The sequence below is a fragment of the Tachysurus vachellii genome, chromosome 22, assembly GCF_030014155.1.
Source record: "Tachysurus vachellii isolate PV-2020 chromosome 22, HZAU_Pvac_v1, whole genome shotgun sequence".
NCBI classification, from domain to species: domain Eukaryota; kingdom Metazoa; phylum Chordata; class Actinopteri; order Siluriformes; family Bagridae; genus Tachysurus; species Tachysurus vachellii.
Window position 1 is genome coordinate 9,485,001 of NC_083481.1, and position 19,907 is coordinate 9,504,907.

At 37.0% G+C, this 19,907-nt stretch overlaps 1 protein-coding gene across 1 annotated transcript; it reads right to left on the reverse strand.

Moving 5' to 3' along the window:
- Window positions 1-759: 759 nt before the first annotated feature.
- Window positions 760-12,552, reverse strand: mcrs1 (microspherule protein 1). Its single transcript, XM_060858437.1, has 14 exons — window positions 12,124-12,552; window positions 11,708-11,879; window positions 9,247-9,385; window positions 8,532-8,696; window positions 6,382-6,491; window positions 6,141-6,249; window positions 4,916-5,054; window positions 4,732-4,807; window positions 4,499-4,527; window positions 4,295-4,387; window positions 4,070-4,152; window positions 3,745-3,832; window positions 3,495-3,622; window positions 760-1,587 (listed from the first exon to the last, which is right to left on the reverse strand). The coding sequence occupies exons 1-14, from the start codon at window positions 12,131-12,133 to the stop codon at window positions 1,501-1,503; spliced, it is 1,428 nt and encodes a 475-aa protein (XP_060714420.1). The 5' UTR covers window positions 12,134-12,552; the 3' UTR covers window positions 760-1,500.
- Window positions 12,553-19,907: the final 7,355 nt, after the last annotated feature.

Consider the following 19,907-nt stretch of genomic DNA (forward strand, 5'->3'; position numbering starts at 1 on the left):
GAAATAACTTCACAAGTTGTTCTAGGTGCAGTGCCCTAGAACAACGTGTGAAGTTGTTTTAGTTTTCCTTATCACAGTGTACCAGATTAGCAGTTTTAGAAACACTGCAGAACCACCCCATCTGGTACAAAAAACCTGCTAAATACTGTTAAAATTTTCTTTGAAAACATTCAAACATTCCTTTGTGATTCCTGCAGATTTCCCAGGGAGACATTAATGCCGCTAATCTCCTTTTCTACCTCAATCCACAGGTGTTCCATTAGATTTAGATCCAGTGACTGGGACTGGAACTAAACTCATGTTCATGAAAGCAGTTTATGACAAATTTTGCTTTGTGGTATAATGCATGTGGTGCATTATCATGCAGGACGAAGCAATTAAAACTTAATAGTGAGTAAACTGTGTCCAAGAAAATATGAATAGTGAAAGCTAATAACTAAGAAAATATTCCCAACACATTTACACCAGCTCCATCAGCCTGAACCTTTTGACACCAGGAAACTTGGATCCATTGATATCACTGGCATTCAGACTATGCTCTGTGGGCCTCAAAAGAATCATGGCAAAATCACTGAGAACACATTTTCCTCATTCTGACAGTAGATAACATAACCTGGAGCTGCTGGCCTGCATCAGCCTGCTTTTATGCATTGCACTGCTGCAGCACGATTAGCTGATTAGATAATTGCATGAATGAGGCATTGTACAGGTGCTCCTAAGAAAGTGTATGGGTGTGTGTGTGTACAGATTTTGCACTAGTCTTTTGACTTTATTTTTATTGTATTTACTTTATCAGTAAATGTTTGTTGTTCTCACAGTTAACAATGGGCCTGCATTAATTTGACCATTGCAATATATATTTGAATCATGTCAATGCCATGATTAATAAAAACATCCATAGAAAGACCAGTCTGGAAACTCAGTCAGAGTACTTACTGAGCAAAACAATACAGTGGTCACTGATATTAGTACTACAAAGGCTAATAACCACAATAACATCCAGAACTATTATTAACATCCAGTACGACTTAAGTTCCGTTCAGAATAAGCAATTGAATACACCAAAGCTTAGTCGTTGCTTCTCATGTTCAAATGACTGTATTTTTAAACTTTCCTGAGGAAATAAGAAAAGCATTGTGTAAAGATTACATCTGGGCCTAAAACCTAACTCAAACAGTAACACTTATCTCAACATTAAATAAAAAAAAATAAATTGATAAGGAGATCTGTTCGTTTTCCAAACTGATGTGTCCGTATTGGCTACCTTGTATGTTGGTGCAGTTTTACTGTACTATAATTTAAAACTTAGAACTGAAGCTTTAGTCCAAATCCTCTCTTATGGCTCTGAAGGGGGCATTCTTACTTATAAGAGCCCTTATAACCCCTCTGGAGTCAGGAGACTTGTCTGCAGGACAGTCTACATGAGGCAGCAGTCCACACCCCTGCTCAGAGCCACAGTGCACAAGTCCTGAGCTGGCTGATCAGGTGCAGATTTGAGAATCACTGCTGGTTCATTTTAGCTGTCTCAGCTTTGATGAGAGAGATCAGCTCCTGGTTAATGAGGAAGACGAAGCGTAGCCCTGCAATCTGGAAAAAAACAAAAGATTTACTCAGTATCACAATATTTAAAGATGTTTTCATAATATTTCAGTGTAGCTATCATTTAAATTTCAGTGTTTAAACATACTATTAGGAAGAACTCATTAAAATCATAAAAATGTAAACAAATAAAGAATTATGTGCTAAAATCAAAACAGACTCTTCTTGCTGTGTAGTTTTCATTTGTATAGTTGCTGAATAATTGGATGTTAATAGGGTCTCTGTGACCGTTCATAAACAGTTCACTAGTGTTTTAGTATAGTCCATAAATTCCATTTAATTACAATATTGTGCCTATACCTTCACTTTACACTATAATATATACTTTCTATAATATACATATTTAAACATAACATTAGACTAAGAGATAGTCTGAAGAATTACTCGGTTAATCAACATATTAATGCACAGTGATACCTCGAGATACGAGTGCTTTGACATACAAATTTTTTGAGATACGAGCTGTGATTTGAACAAATTTTTGTCTTAATATACGAACAAATTTTTGAGATACGAGCATCCGAGCCGCCGAAACAAAGATCCCCAACAACCACGTGTGGTCTGTTTCCCCTGCCTCAGCTTCCCGTGTCTCACACGGTTAAAGCCGCCTTTCCACTGCACACGACAAACGACGGCCGATAAACAGGAAGTCATTCATTTCCTATGGAGAGTCGCAAAGGCGCTGTGTGAGGTGCCAACCATCTGCGGATCCGTAATTTTCGGATCCGTTTTGAGCGTTGGATCCATTAAAAAATTTTAACTTGTGCGACTACACCGCATCCGATATGCCGACCGGACAAGTTTTTATTAAAACGACCGGCAGATGTTAGTGAGGAAAGAGTGACAAAAAAGGCAAAAACAAGTGAAGAGAAAAGCGATGAAGAAAATTACGCAAAATTAATGTAAAGAAAACAGAAATTGTAGCAATTAAGTTCAGTTAAGAGAATTTCAGTTCTGTCAGGACCACTTTGTCAAAAGAGAATTTATTAGATGATATGCATACAGTTAGTGTTGGCGGTATGGTTCTGTTCTGGACAAAAATCCACGCGCCCGGAACGGATAAATTTAATTATTACAATAAAGCGGTGATTCTTCAGTAATGCTGAAGTGTGTAGTACTTTTGTGTCACTAACTGCTGCCAAAACCTGCTCTTCACAGGAAGAGGCAATCTGATCACCAGTGAATCCAACCAGAGACTTTGCCCAGAATTCATCAACAAAACAGTGATCATACTATGTTTACTCACTACTGATGGTGTGTGTGGAAATGCTTGAATGATATTTAAAAATGTGACGCAAAGAACATTTCTCATTACAACTATAAGCCTGCTCTGAAAAACTCACTGAAACCACTGCAAATTCTGAAGCTTGTGTGATTGAGCTAAACAGTTCAGACAAATTATTTCATTGGTATAATATTTATATTTATATATACATACACACACACACACACACACACACATACACACACACACACACACACACAGACACACACACATACACACACACACACACATATATATATATATATATATATATATATATATATGTATATAAATAGCTGTAGCTTGCATTGCATCTTATCTCGTATCTCAGCTTGCATCTTATCCAGAGCGACTTACATTTTATCTCATTTTATACAACTGAGCAATTGAGGCCTTGCTCAGGGGCCCAGTAGTGGCAGCCTGATGGATGTGGGATTCGAAGTCACAACCTTCCGATTGATAGTCCAGCACCTTAACCACTAGGCTACCACATCCCGATTATTAATTAAACTAGCTAACTTTATATATGTTTAAATATATGCTTTAAATATGTTTAGGCAAATCTTTGCATTTTTGTGTCTTACATAAAAAATAAATCCTTGCATTTTATGACTTTAGGAAGAGTGCTCACCTCCAGCACAGAGTTATTGTTAAGTTTCCATTTGTTCCCAGTCAGTACTGGTCTGCCATCAATATAGATTGGTCTACGGCCCTCATTCACAATGAAGAAATCACCATTGTTTTTGAGCTTGATGATACCTACCGAATACAACACATCACAAACTTTACATTAGCAAATGATTTTCAAAAGGCCATAATGTTCAAGGGCAAAAAAAATTTCCCCTACAAATTACATCTACATCATAGCATTAGATCAGTACCCTGCTGCCTGGAGATTTTCCATGCCGGTCCCTCTAAAGACAAATCCACATCTATCTGTTTGTCTTTGGTGGCACGTCCAAGGGTAATCTAAGAGAAAAAAATAGAAATAAATTAATTAATAAAAAATATATAATAATAATATAATAAAAACACAATTGGTTATAGCTCCAATTGTAAAAAAAAAGAAATCAAGAAAAAGCTAAATCCATAAAGTTATATGGAGATCATGCAAAATAGGTCATGTCAAGGGAAAATAAAAGCATAAAAATTAATATGGAAAAAAAAGGGGTGGGCTATATAGAGAGAGAAGAGCGTCAAACTCACCTCTCTGGACCTCATAAGGTATCGGACCATGCGTCCTCTCAACGCAGCCAATGTCTGATTATCAAAATCTGGTGAGTTCATACCTGCATATACAAATGATGGGAACTGAATACGTAATGTCAGGATACAAAGATTTCCAAAGTCCAAAGTCACAATATAAGATTTTTTTTCCATGATTATCTGTTATCTATTTGAAACAACAAATGGTATGAATGTGTGACTGACCTGTGATGCTATCCACCAACACCTGCCAGCGTGGGAGCTCTTGCTCCAGCTGCCTGATCTCCCGTTTCTGGTGTCGATCCGCAACCATCAACTCTATACAGAAAACAGTGATTTGAAAAGAAAAGAATTAATAATATTCACGGACAAAGGAAATAAGTAGAACAATAATAAATAAACAGGGCATACAAGGAGTGATAAACTCACCATGTTCCAGTACTTCATCTCTGCTGTCCCTAATAAGAACATATCCAATCAGTAAAACATTGTAAAAAATAGAAACTAAAGATTTATTTAAAATGTATTAAAGTTGAATATTTCTAAACATTGTAGAAATACTATTGTTCAAGCTACACGATTAAAAAGCTCCAGTTCTCTAGTTAAATGGCTTGTTTAAGTGCGTGTTGAACAGCTTGTCTCAGAGGGATGTGTGTTATTACTTCAGCTTGGAATCGTCGACCATTTGTTCAGCATCTGAGAAGTTAAGAACCTGATCTGCTTTGGGCAGAGGCTGAACTAAAAAAAGAAGGTGAAAATGTGTGCGATCAGTCATGGGTTAGAGTTGGAGTGTCATGGGATAAAGGCTTAACATTTTTTAAGTGCACAAATGTATTGCACGCTCACCACTTTGGTCGTCCAGTAAGCAGTACTGTTTGAGCAGCTGCCAGTGTATCAGTAAACTTTTAGCAGTGCGTGACGGGTAGAAAACATCAGGGTGCTTATTCAGCAAATCCTGGAAAACCTCCAGTTTTGGCTGACTGTTCTGCTCAGCACACAGAAATGAAGAAATGATTTCCCAAATAATAAACATGCACAAAAACTGTGTGAAAATGATGACAATGAACAACCAAGATCATCAAAATATAGAAATAGCACAATGAAAAAAGCATGTAGAGCATGTTTGGCCATTCAGTCTGGAAATAGAAAATTGTAAATGTATTTCACACTTGTGAAATGTGGACAAAAGAGTAGCCCTGGCACCCTAACAAGCTGAGAAACAGACCCTGCAAGGTGTTATCAGGTTTGTTTGTTTTTATTAATCATTAACCAGGGCACAATCTTCGCCTTTGGCTGCTGCTATATAAATAACCAGCAATTTCCTATCTGTTCTTAGAGAGCAAAAACAGATTTTCACTGATTCTGATATAAAAAAAAATCTGATTTAATCCGCTATTAATTTCCCATTTTTTTTAAATAAAATATCCTCCAACTTGTCACAGGTGTTTTCTGATAATTGTCAAATGCAGATAAGAACAACTTCAGAATCCCACCAACTGATGAAGTGAATTTCTGAGCTGTTAAGTGTTTAATATATACTAGGATCAGTAGACTGGTAATGTAACCAGTGAAAGAAAAATCCTACTTAATATTGTTGCAAAGCAAACATTTTCATTTGTTTTTTTTTTTTTTTGATTTGTTTGTGATGTGATGCATTGCTGTGACACTAAATCTAGAACTCCATTCACAGGAATTCATAGACACCTTGGTTTTTGTAACTCCTTATTAATACACTTCATTTATTAGACTCCTAAATGTAATTACTGTACATTACTACCAACATTTTATCCTAGTTATTTGGGATTTCTATAGAACCAAAACATGTGCCAGCATTAAAGATTTCAGTTGATTTGTCTAGAGGATGAGCAGAAGTTGCTGGAATGAGTTATTTTTTATTATTTTAATTAATAAATAACAGTACTCAGTATAAACACACTGTTTACTCCTACATTTGTGCTGTTTATCTTCTTGTTTCTTTGCGTACTTGCATGTTTGCTTGTTGATGAATTTCTATTCTGATAAAGAGTCTTTAACTGAGCATGTTCTAGAGAGAAAAAAACTGCTGACTCACAGAGCTAATCTTGGCAAGCAGAGCCTCCTCGACCTGGCTGAACAGAGCTTTGCTCTGAATGGCGGCGATGGCCTCAGGGTGGAGCTGCCTCATGGCCTGCCATGCCAGCCTAGAGATGACATCACACGCACAAATTTTGCACACTGAAAGCAGTTCAAATTCCAATAGGAAGGCATCGCCAGCTAAGCTGTAACGTGCAATAAATAAGTCCACTTTTTAAGACATTTTTCACTGCACTTACTTAGATATGACCGGGTCATAGAGCAGAGCATACCAGCGCTCTTGAATCTCCCTCAGTGTGAACCGGCAGCTGAACTTCACTCCCAGATGAACTGAAGTGAGATCTGTAGTCTTAAGACCACACACACACACACACACACACACACACAACATGGTACATGTGTGAACACCTCGTTTAAAAAAATTTTATATTTAAAGAATGAATGAAGACCTATATTACAATTTCACAGAAAGATTAAGACTAAGATTAAAGATTTATAAAATTATGAATTCCTTCTTCATTTGATTGATAAATTTCCATCTACAGTGTCTATGAAAGTTTGTGAACCGTTTAGAAATGTCTATATTTCTGCATAAATATGACCCGAAAGTGAATGCAATCAAACAAATCAGACAAATATTCTATACTTGGTATTTTTTTATTTAGGAAAATGTTCAAATATTATATATCTGTGAGAGGAAAAAGTATGTGAACCTCTAGGATTACTATTTAATTTCAAGGTCAAATTAGAGTCCATCTGATTTCAGTCAATAGGATGACAATCAGGTCTGTGTGTGTAGCCTATTTTCAACTCAACTTAACTATTTTATTTAAAGAATAGAGATGTATTAATGCCTGACGTTCATGACGCGTTTTTTGGAAGTGGATCATGGCAAAACAAGGGAAATTTCTGAGATTATAAAACGATTTATTGTTGCTCACCGGGCTGGAAAAGGTTACAAAATAATCTCTCAAGTGTTTAGACTCCAAAAATCAACAGATTCTGTACAAGCTTCTTTTACTTTGGCTTATGTTAATGTTCATGAGTCTGACATCAGGTGAACACTGAACAACCTTGGTGTGCAAGGCCGAGACACAAGGAGGAAGTCACTACTCTCCAAAAAGAACGTTGCTGCCCATGAAATTTGATCATGTGGAAATAAAGATCATGTGGACAAGCCAGAGGACCATTGGAAAAATTATTTGTGGATGAATGAGACCAAAATAAAACTTTTTGGATAAAAATGAGAGGGCTTATTTTTAGAGAAAGGAAAATATTGAATTACAGCACAAGATCCTTATACCTTCTGTGAAACAGGGTGATGGTTGTATCATGCTTTGGGCCTGTATTGCTGCATCTGGGGAAGGACAGTGTGCCATCATTGAAAGTGACGTGACATACGGCTACGTATGGTGACCCATACTCAGAACTCGTTCTCTGCATTTAACCCATCCAAAGTGCACACACACACCGTGAACACACACCTGGAGCAGTGGGCAGCCATTTATGCTGCGGCGCCCGGGGAGCAGTTGGGGGGGCACTTGCTCAAGGGCACCTCAGTCGTGGCCGGCCCGAGACTCAAACCCACAACCTTAGTTGACTCTCTAACCATTAGGCCATGACTTGACCTTGATGGAACAATGTATTCAGAATTAAACCAGAGAATTCTAAAGTAAAATGGTAAGAAATTAAATGAATCTCACAGACAATGACCACAAGCACCGTAGTCTGTCTACCAAAGAGGAACAAAGTTAATGTTTTGGAATGGACAGTTTAAAGTCCTGACCATAATCCAAAAGAAAAATTGTAAAATGACCTGAAGCAAGCAGTTCATTTGAGAAAACTCACCAAATTCCCAGTTTTGAAGCTCTTTCATACTGAGAAATGCAATAAAATTCTTCTAAGCTGTTGTGCAGGACTGATCAAAAGTTACCAGAAACATTACTTACAGTTATTGCTGCACAAGCGCTTACAACAGATACTGAAAGGAAAGGTTCACATACTATTGCAAGTTACAGATATGTATTTCTGGATCACTTTTCTCAATAATTACAGGAAGTGTCATATTTTTGGCTTGTTTGTTTGTTTACTTTCAAGACATGTGTGAAGATCTGATGATGTTTTGGGTCATATTTATGCAGAAATATAGGAACTTCTAAAGGGTTCACAAACTTTCAAGTGACACCGTTTATACAAAACAAAATCCATGTATACATATAATAAAGTGCTATTTCAACTGTTATTAATAATATAAACTAGGTAACATTAGTATTGCATTTTGTGAGTTCATTGGCTGTCGTTATTTTGAATAATAGCTTTTAAAGGTCTACACTGACAAAACTACTAAATAAATAAATAAATTAATTAAAAAAGAAAAAAAAAAACTGACTTGCAGCACTGCATTGATAAGCAGCAGGTCGTCTGTGGGTTTCCAGCGTCCCAGGTCTTTAGTGATCTGCAGAGGCTGCTTGCTCTTCTTCACTCGTTTGGTGATTGGGGACGGTGTGATCAGCATGGTGAGCGGAGGAGTTAAAGACGTGCTGGATTTGGAAACCTGATAAATGCACACAAACAAATCCAATGGTGGTTAAAACAGGGCTGCAGAATGGATGGAAATATTCAAGAGGATATCACTCATACATCCATTCAAACATGGAAATGAGTAGTGCTGCACAATTGATCAACTCAGATTGAAAATTTGAACACTAATAAAAACTGCTCTGAATTCAAGAGAGCCAGTCCATAAGCACAAAGCCAAGAATCTAAATTAACTTGAAGTGTTCTGAACAGATGAGTGAAGCCTTTTACAAATATTCTCCAACCTATTTCTCTGTGTTTTTCAAAAGTAGTGACATTAGTTTTACATACTTAACATCAAACATTACCCACTGCTTATTTTCATGAAGGCAAGTGTTTAATATTATTGGATACTGTACACTGTTTATAGTATTTTGTAATACTCCTTTTATTATAATTACAGCAACAAAACTTAAATAAAAACTGAAATAAATATGGAACAACCTCCAATGAACACAATTAGTATATAAAAAGAGAAGAAACAGTACAAAAAAAAACGTTTGTGTGGCAAGACTCATATCAAATACCTTCTTCTTCTCACTGGATGATGGCTCAGCCCCAGGGCAGCGGATGGGCTCGATGCCTGGGGGGCCTTTAACCCTGCTTGAAGATTTAACCAGACTGCTCTCAACCAGCTCATCATCAAACTTCTTCCTCTTAATTGACCTATAAAAATTGGATGGTTGGTAAATGATTGTTTAGGAATAAGCACATCTACTTATGCAAAACTAAAGCCAAACAAGATTATAATATAATTAACCAGTGGTACACAGAGATAGATGAATGGTTAGAGTCCATCTGCAAAACACACTTTAAGAGCAAACGACGTATATAAAATATGGCCAATAGTTTGTGGACACCTAACATTCATAATCATGTGCTTGTTGAACATCCCATTTAGATTTAGTCTCCTTTTAAATGTAATCCACACACAAAACAAACGAAAACTGTGTGGATTGTTGGACACATCATGGACAAAAGGGACGAGGCTACCAGGCGTTGATGCTGAATAAAGATGTTCAAAGACACTCCGGTGCACTAGACATCTTACAAATGTCTTGTCAATTAACCCCCATCCTGGGTTATAATTTAATTTAATAAAAAAAAAAAATCATCATATTCTACTAAAGCTTGTGGTGTCTCTTTAGGTGCATTTGACATCATCTGCCGTTGACTAGGAAACAGCTTGTACTTCAGGTTATTAAAAATGCATTAACGTCCCATCTGAGATGATACAACCCTTCTAAAATTCATACAGTAGAGTACATGGCGTGCAGTAAGACATTCTGTTCATGTCTTCAGGGAGCTTGATTTGTACACAGGGGTACTGTCAAATTCAAACAGTTTTGGGTAGATCCAGTGAAGAGAAATATTAATGCAACAGCATACAAAGCCCTTCTAGACAATGGTGTGCTTCCAACTTTGTGGCAATTGTTTGAGGAAGAACCATATCGTCGCTGTCGGGCGGAAACCTCGTATGTCCAAATTTGGTCAATTTCATATTTTTTCACATATCGATACTATTGGTCAGTCCCCACGTGGGTCTGTTATTTTTACAAGTTATTAACCAATCTAAAGTCTTGAAAATAGCTTGAACGCAAATCTCTTAACTCCATTGGACACTTCAACTGTCTGAGAAACCTCGTAACTCCACCTCTTCTTCACTCCGCGGAAGAGCTGCGCAGCATATTTCTCCTCAAGATTAAAAGTCACAACAAATCAACACGTCTTAAAGTGATATCTAAAGTGATGTTCTGGTGCTCATCTGACGACAGGAATTTAGCGCAAGACAATCCACTGCAACGCGGACTAAACCCTGTGCATTGCAGATAAGATAGGATTGTATCTTACAATGTCAAGGCAAACCGTTATGTTCAACCGTCATGCTCATCACTTTAAGCAAGCTGGCTCCCTTTTTGCCTCGTTATTATACGTAAACATGCCGTATAACGTAGTGAAATGATAATCTGAACTTTATTAATTTTAGTTTTTGGATGAACTATCCCTTTAACTATGATTTTATCGATGTTTATCTGTGTTATTGATGTATTTTAAATATCTATTTATTACTGCTTATTATACATGTTCATTGACGTTTTAAAATGTTTTTTTATAATATAATATTTGAATTAAATTGAATGTTTTGGATACCACTATTAAATTATTGTTTTTATTATTATTTTACTGACTTTAAGTCAGCCTACTTATAGACAATGCCTCTCTTGGCACTGTGCATGTAAAACACTGTTTTTTGGGCACTAACAAGTGAAAATAGTTAGGTTAGATACATTTGAGTAGGTCTGTTTTGTTAAAAATCGATAGCTGTAATGCTTCTGTGCAGAAAGAAACCCGTGAGCCACGAAGGTAAGTTTGTGAGCAGATTAGACTAATTTCCACCTATTAGACAGCCTAATCAGCTTATCGTGTTTTGTACTGCATCACTTATAGCTCTTAAACCTTTAAAATAGAGTTTAGGAAGATGTATGTAACTACAATCATTAGCTTTGGTTAACGATTGAAGCCTTGTCTCTTGTCAAAAGGCTCAACGTGACCGCAGACTTTATTGAACACTGCTGGCAGCAGTGACGTCTGTGTCCGTACCATTCTAATCAATGACATCATAATCTCGTATCTCCCTGCTCCCAAGTCATAAAGCTTGTATCTCCGATAAAACGCGACTTTGGGAAAATGTTGTGTTAATGTTGGTACACAACAGTATATGATAGCAATATAAGGTATAATAACAACTTTAATGATACAGTGTTTAATAACTCAAAAAAATACGGCGTTTTTTTAATTTCCTGCAAAATAATGGTTTTGGAGATACGAGGATTCCGCCCGACAGCGACGATATATAGGTTTGAGGGTCATGAACTGTTGAAATAACAGTGTTGAAAAAAAAACATAGGAACATAATCACACAACGCAACATTGTGGTAGTAATGTGTAAATAACTGATGTCGCATCTGAAAAGAAGGTAGATTTTACCTGGAAGAGCTTCTCCTTTTCGGAACCAGACCTCCTCCACCGAAGGCCTGAGCCACTGGTCTCTTTATTTCTTTCACAATGGCTTGGTCTTCATCCTCGGACCTGCTCTGAGCTGCCAGATTTACCACATTTAACCCTCCAACCACTGCAGGGCCCACATCTGCCTTAACGTCTAAAACAAACAAACAAACAAACACACACACACACACGTTATCAACTATCATTAGTGAAGAAAATGAAAACACAACATTATCAGATGACAATATCAACAGTACACATTATTCAACATGATAAAATGATTAATTACATGGTTCATCATTCTAGCAGTTTTAAGAGATCCTAAATTATCCAGATTTCTAATAATACAATAGTTTCTCAAAATATTATATAGTTATAAAAAAAAAAAAATATCTCACCTTTTTCCATGACGCCTCTGCTATCAGTGTAGCATAGTGTTATAGCACAACGTTGAAATTACACCCAAAAGTGCATTCATAAGCGTTTAAATTCCAGATGATACACACTTAAAAATTCCGGTATATTTATTTTCCCAAGCCAAATATCTGAAATATTTGTCAATATACTAAAACTTGCTAGTTAGCGGCTAGCATGCTAACGGGGCTAAACCTTTGTTTAAACGAGGCAGAAACGCTTTAAAGTCTAAAACCAAGCGCAGTGTCGCAAAACCAAAACAACCACATTTATTTTCAGATTTAATACATAATATTATTTTAGTCTAAGTCGTTAAAATATAATTTGGCCTGTCCTTATGTTTGTATATATATATATATTTATATTTTTAAATGGGTGATGCTAACAGCTATGTGAAGGTAGCAACAATTTGGTAATGTTTGTGCGCCGCTCAGCGGAAGCTTTTTTTTTTTTTTAACAAAATAAGAGTCGAGATGTTACAACAGTAATTAATCGAATAAAAAAAAATACAAATAAATATACAATACATATAAAAATAAAAATACAATTTATCCATGTATACAATTAATTGAATTAATAAATACAATTTATTTATGTATATATATATATATATATTTAACTAATTAATTTATTTACTCAATTAATTATTTTTGTAACATCTCGACTCTCATTTTGTAAACTTCCGGTGACTACCATTCACTAACCCTATAGAGTTCTATAGAAGACAAGAAGCTCTTTAGAAGTTCTCTATGAATCGTTTCTTGTTTACACTTTATTGCTGGCATTAAAGAATCAGAATCAGAAGGAGCTTTATTGCTTTATTCTAAGTATGCTTGTGCATACAAGGAATTTATTTTAGTGTCATAGAGTACAACAGAGACAAAAAAATAAAAATACACATATGTAAATCCAAATAGACAAAAAAAAAAAAAATACAAATAAATTGAAAAATAAATAAATTGTATGTACACTTGTGTCTTGGATGACAGAATGATATAGAATAGAATAGAATGAGATGCAGGGATGTACTAGGATGGAGGCGGTAACAAATATAAGATTATTGCACGTTGTTATTGTGTAATGGGGAAACATTTAACTGTTTTTGAGGTAGATTGCCTGAAGGAAGAAACTGTTCTTGTGTCTGGTTGTGCTGGAATTTAGGGCTCTGAGTCGCCGACCAGATGGTAAACATTCAAAAAGCGGATGTCTTGGATTTGAGGCACGCAGAGTGATTTTCTGAGCCCTTTTCCTCAATCTGGATATACACAGCTCTTTTAGGGTGGGCAGGGGGACACCAATAATCCTTTCAGACGTCCGAACCATTCGATGCAGTCTTCTGATGTCTGATTTTGTAGCTAAGACAAACCAGACAGTTATTGATGTGCACGGAAATTACTCGATGATGGCTGAGTAGAACTGTTTCAGAAGCTCCTGTGGCAGGTTAAACTTTCTCAACTTTCTCACTTTCTCACATCAGTCCCTGATTTATCCAGGAGTTGTTGGATGTAATGCAGTTCCAAGTTTACTGCATCATCTACGGACCTGCTCGATCGATATGCAAACTGCAGGGGGTCCAGTAAGGGTGCAGTGAAGTCTTTCATATAAGCCAGAACCAGTTTCATGATGTCAGTGTTTCAAGTCTGTAGTCGTTAAGTCCTGTTATCTTGGGTTTCTTTGGGATGGGGATAATTGTTGAGCATTTGAAGCAAACAGGGACCTCACACAGCTCCAGTGATCTGTTGAAGATCTGTGTGAATATGGGGGCCAGCTGGTCAGCACAGGTTTTCAGACTGGCTGGTGTCACACCATCTGGGCCTGGTGCCTTTCTTTTGTTCTTTCTGAAGACCAGGCGCACATCATCTTCACTGATCTGGAGCATAGGAGAGTGGGAGAATGGGGTTACTGGTTATGTAAAGAGATGGTCAGAAAGGGTGTGGGGTTTCAAATCTACAATAAAACTCAATCAGATCTTCAGCAAGTTGTTGATTTGCCACAGTGCTGGGGGATGGTGTCTTGTAGTTGGTGATGGCTTTCAGACAGTTCCAGACTGAAGCTGAGCTGTTAGAAGTGAACTGATCCTCCAAATATTTGGTGTCACCCTTCTTAGCCGCCCTAATCTCCTTATTCAGAGTGTTCCTGGCCTGATTGTACAAGACCCTGTCTCCATTTCTGTAGGCATCCACTTTGGCCTGACAAAGGTCTCAGTTTTTCTGTAAACCATGACTTATCATAACAAAATCAACCTGACTTTGATTAAACCTTTTCGCATCAAACATTTTCCATAAATGCAGACATATATGTCTCAGTGGAAGTATAAATCAGCCTTAACACATTCTCTTTGTTGCAGGATTGGATGTTGAGTCGTGTGTGAGAGCAGGATAAGACACTAAATAGTGTGGTACATGAGAGCTTCAGGACTGGGGCCGGAAACCAGACGATAAAGTATTGTGGGAGCAAACAGAACGAAATGTCAGTAACTTTACATGTAACCTATTTGTCCACTTAACTGTATTCTGTCACTCACTCCCTCATTCACTGACTCAATCATACGCTGAATCACTCACTCACTAACTCACATACTCACTTACCCACTCACTCAGTCACTTGCTGAATCATTTGCTCACTCACTTGTTCGCTCACTCACACATTCATTCACTCACTCAATCACTCACTCACTCACTTTCTGCATCATTCACTCACTCACTTACTCACTCGCTCACTCAGTCGCTCACTTGCTGAATCATTCACTCACTTGCTCGCTCACTCACTTGTTCGCACTCTCACTCACTCGCTCACTCACTCACTCACTCTCTCACTCACTCACTCTCTCACTCACTTGCTCACGCCCTCACTCTCACTCACTCAATCTCTCACTCACTCACTTGCTGAATCATTCACTCACTCGCTCACTCTCTCACTCACTCACTCTCACTCATTCATTCATTCATTCATTCATTCATTCATTCACTCACTCACTCACTCACTCACTCACTCACTCACTCACTCGCTCGCTCGCTCACTCACTCACTCACTCACTTGCTGAATCATTCACTCACTCGCTCACTCACTCGCTCACTCTCTCACTCACTCTCTCACTCACTCATTCATTCATTCACTCACTCACTCGCTCACTCACTCACTCGCTCACTCTCTCACTCACTCACTCACTCACTCACTCACTCACTCACTCACTCACTCACTCACTCACTCACTCACTCACTCTCTCACTCACTCACTCACTCACTCACTCACTCTCTCACTCACTCACTCACTCTCTCACTCACTCACTCACTCTCTCACTCACTCACTCACTCACTCACTCACTCACTCACTCACTCACTCACTCATTTAATTACTCAATTATTCACTTACTCACCCACTCAGCTCAAAAATCCAGCTTCGCCAGTTAATAATACAAGCTTCCATGGCACAGGTTATGAGTTACTTTATTTCGTTGACCATTTTGGGCAGATGGTAATTTAATTTCTTGCTTCTTTATTATTCTTTATTGATTATGATGTTGGTGTCTGTAGCTGTAAACTGTTGCCATGTACCAGTTGAACAGCTGGGACATTTTATCAGGGCAATCACTCACTCTGACACACTCACAGTTACATTAGCACTCTGACTCTCTCACCAGTCTGTTTCAACATAGTATAAAACACCACTCAGTCATCTTCACCCAAGCTTAGCAAGTTGAAGATTCTCCACAAGGGGGAGCCCTTTACATTCCAATGCCCTTTCTCCAATGATACTAAAACATGTTTTTTAATAATTGTTGGTGATTGTAAGACTTTATGCACGTAATGCCAGAAAAGATTAGTTTTAAAATGATTTTTTACATATTATATTAATATCATTCTTAAAACATAAAGTTGTTGTTCTTCTCCGACTTGTCCCTAAACATTTCTCTACTTTTTTTCCAGTTAAAATCATTATAAGTTTAGTAATATATCATAAATGACAGAATATGTAAAAAAATTCTACCTCCTCCTCACACATTACATGTCACAAGCATCCAGTAGCTTTTATTCAGAAACAATTCAGCTCAATTCGACAAACCTATACATTTAACATAAATTGCAAATATATAAATACGATGTAAAGACACTTTTATAGGCTTCTCCATGCACATGTAATGATGACCACTAGATGGCGACCGAGTCATTTATGGAGCTGTAACAGAGGTTATCGCTTGGTCCTGTGTGTGGAGTGTAATCTGTTAAAAGATTTCCAATTTCTTCTCAAACATAAACCATCCTGCAGTAATAAAAGACAACAACAACAACAACAACAACAACAACAACAACAACAACAATAATCATTACAATACGTATTTTGGACTTTGGGAGAAAAGTGATGTACCCAAAATAAACCTAACTGCAGCCCAATGACTTATAAATTATTATTGTATTTATTTATTTATTTATTTATTTATTTATTTATTTATTTATTTATTTATTATTATTATTATTATTATTATTATTATTATTATTATTATTATTATTATTATTATAATGAAGTCCACATTCTAATAATTTGATTATTCTAATAATAATGATTTGTGTTACATTTTTACATTGTGTGAAAACACTTCACATTTAAATATTTGACATATTTACTTTACCATGCTTTGTAGTTTATGGAGTTTATGGAGCTGATGGTGCTTTGTAGTCATCTGTGTTGATTCGTGCCCCACCATGCTAAGCCTGTGTCACTGGCGTCTGCTTTCCTGCTCTGTTTGTGTGCTAGAGCCAAATCTGTGTCTGGGACAAATTTGCTGAAAATGAGCTGCTAAGTTTTTTTGGATATCTGTGCTGCATTAAAAATTTCATTACAGTTTGAAATGATACAGTACATGTCTGGGGTTACATTCTGAGAAATGCAGAATGATTGAAAATGAGTGATGTGTGGAGTAGATGAGGTCGTCCTGTCTACATAGATCACCATCAGAGTGCAACTTTGTTTGAAATGTTTATAGTGTGCTTTTTAAAATGGAATGTGTGATGACTCAAGAAAAAACATGAACACGTGCAGATTATGAGCCCATTTACTGTATAAGCAGCATGAACTCTATAATTCACTGGTTTTCTTAACAAAAACAGCTGCAAAGTGTGTTTTCTACATAGGGCTGTAGCCTGAAGGTAAGAGGAACTGTTTGAGATGAGAACAATAAGAAACCTGCTTGACTACTTGCCTTTTTATTTCAGGTTTCTTTCTCTTATGCCTTTGTTTTTTTTTTCTAATAGGATCTAGTACAAGTTCTATTCTATTCAAATACATCTTTTAATAACCTTAAGTGTTTGCAAAGGTGAAGGAGATGTTTCTTCTCTAAAATGAGTAAATTGCGCTTCTTATAATTGTACATGATACAGAAATATGACTACATCAACATTAATAATAACAATAACAACAATAATCATAATAAATAACTACATGAGCTGTATAAAAATGACTATAGCTCTATAAATTTAGAATAACGGCAAGTAAATGATAAACTATACATCCATGACACAAAGTTTTTTGGGTTTTATGTTGTTTTTTGTAGCACTATGGATTTCACCATGTACTGCATCAGCTGTTAAAAGCTTCTTGACTTGAAAGGGACATAAACATGCATTAATCCATCCAGTATTAAATTTATTTAATTTACTTTTAATGTACTTTTTACAAGTACAATAATAACATAATTAACAACATTAATAACAAAATGTTGGCAAATACATTCAATATGTTTTTGTTCAGTAAGTTTAGTGAATGTATAATTTAAATGTACATTTATAATGAGGTAATTAAGTCTGAAAAAAAGCCAATTAAAGATTTCCTCCATAACTGAAATTTAATTATTAATTACTATAATGAATATTGGTAAATGTATACAAATATTATATAGTATTAAATATTATTCATTTTAATTATTAATTAATATATTTATTATTAATTCTATACATGGATTTTATGAGAAAAAGTCACTTTACTTTGGTTAATTTTTTACTCCTGTTATTTAATTTACTCCGTTGTTTTCAAACTGCTTTTCTGCTTCTAAAGTCACTGCAGCACAGACATCTTCTATAAGGCTGGCTGAAAGGCTTCGGCTGACAGCGTGCCATCTTATATTCCATCTCAATTACATACAGTTGTGCCAAAGCCAACATTTTCCACAGTTCCATGAAATGTGGGTGAACAACTGCTATCACTGAAACAAGGAAACAGTCTACGCCCTAACCTACCGCATCCTGTAGGCCGAGCGTGGAACCGAATCTGAAATAAAGGCCTGTTATTGCACTGTCTTAATGCGCACTGTAAAACATACAGTTTTGTTGGCCTTTTCCCTGGACGCAGACGTTATAAAATTGGTGTAAGCTCTACTGCCAGACATCTTGATTTGACCTTGTACTCGCCTGTCTGAAATGTTACACTGGGTTGGAACCTTTACTGGACTGTGTTTGTTATACAATTTGGATGTTGAATATATAAACAGTAGAACTGAGGAAGCATTATTAAAGATGAATACAGACACTGTATTATCATTATATTCATTATAATACATTTGAGCCATGTTTTTAATGAACAGAAACAGAAACCTCATTCAAAATGATTGCTTCTCTTGGGGAAAAGTCTGCACCATTTAAGAAAAAAAGTTATTAAGTGAAAATAAAGATCCAGTGATTTATTAGCTTTGTGTTTTGAGTAGAGAACTGCAAAGATGCCGTTATGCAGATCAGAGGATTTGAAAAGTGTTTTTTAATGGCAGTGGACAACAGGCTCATAGCATCATATGGAACCAAGCAAGCCAGGAAAAACTTCTCATTACAAGCTAAACATTTATGATAAATAGCCATCACAGTTATAGTTGGCTTGCCAAAGACACCTTACGGTTGGATTGGAGGGAAACTCTGTAGCCATTACAGGCCAAGCGCTACTGATTGCTCTTTAATTGTCCATACTTGCTATTAAGTGTCTGCAGGATCCACATGTGTGACAATGGTGGCGCCTGAGCATTGATCAGTGATGATTACATAGCAGGGAGCACTATTTGCAGCTATTCAAAAGAAGCGAATCACACAGGGACACTTATGGTTGCTGCTCCGTTAGGTTTACAATTTCCTTTTGGTGCGAATTTGACCGGGACACAATCTCTTAAAAATGATCCTGACAAGAAATGGTGTATGGAAAAAAGTACTCTGGTGCTAAATGTTTTGCATGGCAGGTTGTGTGAGAGCGATTTCTCCGCTATAAATCACTCGGGTGTTAAATGTGAACTTTTTTTCACTAATCCAGGGCTTTTCCAGTAGAGCTGTCTCAGGTGGACAATCAGCCAGACCTACAACCTCTTCAACATGCTAAAGATCTGGCGGCTTTGCTTTTGCTGCTTGTGGTGTTTAACAGGGCGTAAAAAGGGGCACACGGGTGGGCTGGATTAAACCAGAAGAGCTGTTGGACTGTCATCAGGTTCCCGATGGTGAACTCCTGAACTCGCTTAGCCTTCGCATTTTTTATCAGGCATGCCACTCTTGGGGAGGTCACTCGGGGGTCAGCAGGCTTTCACACGTCTAGCTGCTAACGAGTGTTGGAAACTAGAGAGAGATGCGAGTAGACGTTGGAGGCCAGCATGAGGGAGGGGTGGATTAGTGGAGTTCAACACACAGGGATGCTAGCACAAAAGCTGTTGTGGCATTCATGCGAGGCATAAATGGATGCAGACAAGATCTCCCTTAGAAACATTTCCAAGAAATCCAGGAACAAAGCCTGATATGTTACATGGATG